This window comes from Hydractinia symbiolongicarpus, chromosome 1, assembly GCF_029227915.1.
Source record: "Hydractinia symbiolongicarpus strain clone_291-10 chromosome 1, HSymV2.1, whole genome shotgun sequence".
Lineage (NCBI taxonomy): Eukaryota > Metazoa > Cnidaria > Hydrozoa > Anthoathecata > Hydractiniidae > Hydractinia > Hydractinia symbiolongicarpus.
In genome coordinates, this window is record NC_079875.1 from 13742648 (window position 1) to 13748691 (window position 6044).

At 33.5% G+C, this 6044-nt stretch overlaps 1 protein-coding gene and 1 long non-coding RNA gene across 4 annotated transcripts; one reads left to right on the forward strand and one right to left on the reverse strand.

Annotated features, from left to right (window-relative positions):
- Positions 1-1101: 1101 nt before the first annotated feature.
- On the reverse strand, positions 1102-2525 carry LOC130641157 (uncharacterized). The gene is made up of 2 exons (XR_008982435.1): positions 2383-2525; positions 1102-1433 (listed from the first exon to the last, which is right to left on the reverse strand). It is a non-coding gene; the product is annotated as an uncharacterized LOC130641157 (long non-coding RNA).
- LOC130641129 (cytochrome P450 4V2-like) lies at positions 2490-5682 on the forward strand. 3 transcript variants are annotated; one of them, XM_057447800.1, is made up of 2 exons: positions 2490-2625; positions 3737-5682. In XM_057447800.1, exons 1-2 carry the CDS (start codon positions 2553-2555, stop codon positions 5275-5277), a joined length of 1614 nt encoding a protein of 537 aa, XP_057303783.1. In that variant the 5' UTR covers positions 2490-2552; the 3' UTR covers positions 5278-5682. The 3 variants fall into 3 exon arrangements, with proteins under 3 accessions (XP_057303783.1, XP_057303799.1, XP_057303791.1); XM_057447816.1 differs by lacking the exon at positions 2490-2625 and adding an exon at positions 2647-2750; XM_057447808.1 differs by lacking the exon at positions 2490-2625 and adding an exon at positions 2971-3118.
- Positions 5683-6044: the final 362 nt, after the last annotated feature.

The window sequence follows — 6044 nt, forward strand, 5'->3', positions numbered from 1 at the left end:
AAATTTGGAAAATGCCGAAGTGTTGGCATGACAATCAATTTTCCAAATTTGTTTACAAAGCGATTATACAAATATTTTAAAAATCTTAAAATTCAAGCTAATTTTTAACGAATTGAACGAATTTAAGGATGACATTAGAAAGAATACCGAGATTAGCAAAAATGACCAACTTGTTTCTTAAGGTGGCAGTAACCCCTTCTTTTAGCTGTCCAAATAGCTAAATTATTTACTCACTGTTTTATGTATACCCTTCTTTCACTATTTTCTAAATATATAGACCTTTATACATAATAAAATGATTTGAACTTAACACCAAAATTGCTGAGTGAGCAGAAACTTTTATTTAAAACTGTTTTTTAAGTGAACCTTGGGTTAACCCTGTTAAAACGGTGTGCGGAGTTTTTTTGTTCATTCATATATTTTAACAATAGCCATTTTTTTTTTTAAAGTGCATCGAACTCTGTTACAAGAAAAATATTTCAAATAAGACATCCGCACATCATAATAATTCAGCCTGGGAATTTCTAAACTTTTAAGGAGGTTTCAAAAAAACTTATAGAGCATGGACCCTGTTTTATAATATTTCAGCAAGTGCCCTGGTAATTTATCAACTTACTATTTAAATTTTCTTTATAATTCGCGATTTAAAAATTGACAGTAAAACGCGTTTCCTGTAAAAAAAACATCTAGAACATATATGAATTTAACATATACTCCCGCCTTAAAAAACAGGTTATCAATTAAACCTATAATAAAAAAAACATAGAAAAAAAACAACAATAAAGCATACACAACAACCTAACAAGTAATCCCCAACAATACCGCCAAATGATAAATAAATTTTTAAATCAAGTTTGTTCAAACTTGTATATTTCAAATTCCCGCCAATTAAATTAAACTGGTATACGAAAAAAAGCACTGCTCTCCATCTTAGGTGATATAAAAGGTGCTTAAAAAAAATAACTTGCTTACCATGATATGATTGAACAGTGACTGTGACGGTCAGCGATTTCTTTAAACACTCTTACAAAGAAGAATTTTTCGAATAAATTTATTACCTATGCAATCTTCAAACTTGTGTTACAGGAATACCATTTGACAGCACAGAAAATATAGATATGTTTATTAAAACTACATTAGTGTTCATATAATTTACACGTAGTAAAAATTACAACAACTTCGGATTAAATTCCATAATCTAAAGTCTCTTTCGAGTTTATTAAATCTGCATCGCAGCGACGTCGACGCAATGTTGTGCTGCGGTATAAATCTGACGTCGGAAATTGCGACTTCTGCCGACGTCTGTTGAAAACCGAAATCTGACGGCAGAAATTGCGACGCCAGACAGACGTGGTTTAAGGGCAAAATGCGACGTCGAAACCACGACCATACACTGAAGTCTATGCAACGTCGTGTGCAAGCTGGGTTCCGTTCTACGAGACCAAAGAAGACTTTCATGTTTACCCAGTTCATATATTATTTACGTGCGGATCATGGAAACATCCATTTACGCAAAACAACAAAGGAAAGGTCAATAAGAAATAGTTATGGAAATATTACAGCTTTTATGATGACGTAATCTTACCTATCAAAGTGGGTTAGTTTTTATGAGACTTAAGAAAATTGAGCTTTTTTTTGTTCTGAGTGACTCTTAGCCTCCTAGTTACCCCTTGTGGACCCTGAGCCTTCGTTACGAAGTGGCTAATAATTTTGCTACTATTAACTTCATCAAAAAAGCAAAATGCACTGGGAACGAGGTTGACGTTTGACATTAATAATGTAATACAATATTAAGCTGTCTTTTTATGAGGCTATTTGTGGGATATTCGTGTATGCTCTTCGTCGCGTCGTAATTGTTTTCTTCGCGTCGTATTATTCTTCGTAGTAGTATGGTTTTTATTGCGTCTTTGTGCTTCTCGTCGTGTAGTGTTTTTCATCACAGCGTGTTCTTCAATGCGTGGTTTTACGTTTCGTCGTGTCGTATAACTGTTCGTATTGTGTTCGTTACAGGCGTACTTAACTTCATGCTCTTTTACATGAAATAACTAATTTAATGAACTAATTTCATATCACCACATGAGCCCCATAAGTGTGTGTCGTGCGTTTTGAGTTAGCTAGCTGGCTAAAATGTTAAAAACTGCAAACTTTAAAAGAAAAAAATTAAAGAAGGTTCAGAAATATTAGAAAGAATATTACTTAATGGGTTCAAAAGTTTTATTTAATGAAAACAATAAACAGAAAAAGCACATTGCCGAATTGGAAAAAAATAGCTTTTAAATGTGTTTCAAACATTATGTATTTTGCAAATAACTCAGCATAAAAAAATACAATTACTCTGAGCTACCTAGCTACCACAAACAATAAATAATAAAAATTATTTACTTTTGCTTTGCTCTGGTTTCTGATACTGCTCAGGTCAATATACAGTGAACAGCAGCCTGAAAGCTAACTAATCAATTTAAAGATTATGACTCTTCCAGTTTGCCTTCGTTTTATGAAACTTCATAAGGCAGCCAGCACGAATAGTGATTTCATATAAAATTTACACCATTATGATACACCATAACCTAAACTACGCAACAAAGAATGAAATACTACGAAGAAGAGTAAACTCCACGACGAAGAGTAAGTAAAATAACACGCCATAAAGAAATCTGCGCCGCGATGAAGGGTACCACGACGAAACGTAAAACCACACAACAAACAGCATTACGATACAACGAAAACTAAACATGGATTTTGTCCCACAAGTAACTTCATAGTTTTTTGCTTATATTCCATATAGGATGCGAGCAAAATTTCTAGATAAGCACATTTTTAGGATATTTTTAACTTGTTGTCAAATTTTGCTCTTATAGAGTATAAAAAAAGCGTTTAAGTTAAAAGAGAAGCGTTTTTACTTCTTTTAAAGATAATAGAAACCAGGTTAATTTTATTTACTTTAATTTATAACTAAGATTAAAAGTATGCTTCACGATTCATGTTTTGCTACGCATATTATTGTTCTCGCACGGGATCTTATTAACTGACAAAACTGATAACACAAGTTGGATAACAAGAATGTTGTCTGGCATACTTTAAAAACAAGAGAATCGTTTGTGGCTTAATTTTTTTATAGGTAAACACATCATAACTAAAGTATTATAATATTTCCACCCAGTCTATATTTGCAGTTCAAAGGTTAATGCAGACTATTTTTTGCTTAAGAAGTCCAAAGTACAAGTTGAAATATAATCCTGATTTTGCAATAATACCATTAGGATAGCTTTGAATTTTTTTAAAGGGGTTCATTGGAAACAAGAATTCTGTAGAGACATTAGAGACATGAATAAACTTGTTCATATTTGTCTGAGTGTATTATTATTTTTTTTTTGAGATTTTTGTCTTAAGGTTTAAATCTTATATTTATTATTGATAATTATTAAAAATATATAGTTATTAGAGCTGTTTATTTAGAAGTCGAGCCAGTCCAGTTGCAGGACCAGCCCATCTACTGTGGTCTCGCCTAAATGCAATTTTCAGAGGAAGTTAAAATTTCATTTATATGGAGAGACAAACTGGCCCGCTTGATGAGATCTCGCTTTTTTTACCTAAGATCTTGGCAAGCGGGCTGGATGAAACTCCATATAAACGGTAACAAAGCGGGCTAGCTCGCCTAGGCTAGTTGGTTTATCTCAAATAATTTAATTCTTTTGTTATAAAAATTATTTTCTGAGAAAATTTTATACTTCTTTAGGTAACGCTACAATTCATTTCAAGCAGCTTCAAGCATTTTTCAAAACACTGCCAATGTGGACATCAATTATGCTTCAACTTATAATCACATTCATTGTGATTATTTTCACCACATGTTTACTTCTTAATCTTTTTTGGAAATACCATATTTCAAAGTTATCCTTCATCCCAAGTGCACCCCATTTTCCATGGCTTGGAATAGCACCATACCTACATAAGAAGCCACATTTAATGTTTCAACAAATACTGCAGTATTCAAAAAAATATGGCAACCTCTATATCGTTTGGTTCGCTCATATACCAGCAATATTTTCTTCTACAGTTGAATATTCCGAAGCTGTACTCGGTAGCAAAGATATGCTAAAGAAGTCCACTTTGTATTGGCCTTTATTGGAGTGGCTTGGAACTGGATTGTTGACAAGTTATGGAAGCAAGTGGAAACAGAGAAGGAGAGCAATTACACCAACATTTCATTTCACCATACTGAATGATTTTGTGGAGATATTTACACGCCAGGCGGAATCGTTAGTTTCCAGATTTGACTTAAAATGTAACACTGGAAAAGCAATTGATATCCAGTTTCCTGTCAGTCTGGCTGTCCTAGACGTTATCTGTGAGACTGCAATGGGTGTTAAAACCAATGCCCAAGAAAGCTCCAATTCAGATTACGCCAAAGCAGTGTTCTCCCTAAATGGACATCTACAGAAGCGGCAATGGAATCCATGGCTTTGGCCCAAGTTTATTTATCAACTTACACAGTCTGGAAAGAACTATTACAAGGATTTAAAAATTCTGCATGACTATACCGTAAGCGTCATTAACAAACGCATCGAATCCAGAAAAGCAGCAGATGCTACAACTAGTGATGTGCCGCAAAAAAAGGCTTTCCTGGACATGCTACTCGACTTGTACGACAAGGGAGAGATTGATGTTGAAGGAATTCGAGAAGAAGTGGATACATTCATGTTTGAAGGACATGATACTACTGCTGCAGGATTGAGTTGGATTATCTATCTACTTGGAAGGTATCCCAAGGTTCAGGAAAAACTGCATCAGGAAATTGACAAAATAGAGGAAAGGAGTGGATGTTTTATTGATAAATTAAAAGAATGCAAGTATTTAGAGCATGTGATAAAGGAGGGATTGAGGTTGCATCCACCTGTTGCTCTTTTTGCCCGAGTGCTTGAGCAAGACACAAAGATCGACGGTCACATTGTACCTAAAGGCACTGAAATTGGAGTCTTTGTTAAAGCCTTGCATTTGAATCCAAAATATTGGAATGAGCCAGAAAAATTTAACCCAGATCGTTTTGGCGAGGATAGTTTCTCAAAAAGAAATCCGTACATTTACGTTCCATTTTCAGCTGGATCTCGAAATTGCATCGGTCAAAAATTTGCCATGTTGGAAGAAAAAATATTTCTGTATCACATCATGTCTAAGTTTCGTGTGGAGTCTGTGCAAAAGGAATGCGAAGTGGAAGAATCTTTTGAAATTATTCACAGATCTACAAATGGACTCTGGATAAAGTTTTTTTCTAGATAAACATGTCAAAACAGGCGAAAAAAAATATCTAACCTAATTTAGATGAATTGTAGGTGTTGATATTAGCGATACAAAGAAAATTTATTTTGTAATGGATTTAAAAACAGTTTAATTAGTTACATTAGACTGTTGACCCGATTTATATGAGTTCAATTCTTAGGGAAATTGTCGAAGGGCATGATTTAATTAAACAAAGGACAAAATTGTGATGCCTAGCAATCCTGTCACCACTTTTAGTTAGTGCTGGCATAAAATAAATAGGTCATGGCTACATATTTAGCATATTGTAAAACTCTTTTATATAATGTAATATGATAAAATTATACGAAAGGCTTAGACTTTATTACATAGTTAGCATATTGTAATACTTTTTAATATAATGTAATATGATAACAATGTACGAAAGGCTTGAACTTGATTACTTTATTTCACAGACCATACAACGATTTTATCCTAGAATTTCCTACAGGTACACGTTTTACGGTAATCAAGTGCAGTTGGAAAGGGGTAAGCTGACATTTCAGCCCCAATAATTCATTACATCATGGAACAAGTGTTTTTTTAATCGGTAAAAGGAATTTTAAAGTTTTTTTAAATATTCCATCAACTTGAATCGAATTAATATGATATTTTGATGTTGTATCTTACAGTCTCGATTTTATTACCTGACTCCATCTCATATGAGACTTTTATATGTTCTTGTTTACTATGAAAGTTATTTTGTTTCTTTTATGGTGCCATTTTAAAAATGGCTTCCCAAACCAATT

Excerpts from the sequence above, each read along its gene's own strand:
- LOC130641129 (XM_057447800.1), top strand. The coding sequence starts at position 2,553 with ATGATACACCATAACCTAAACTACGCAACAAAGAATGAAATACTACGA. Across the intron at positions 2,626-3,736 it reads AGTAAACTCCACGACGAAGA|GTAACGCTACAATTCATTTC; the intron begins GTAAGTAAAATA and ends ATACTTCTTTAG.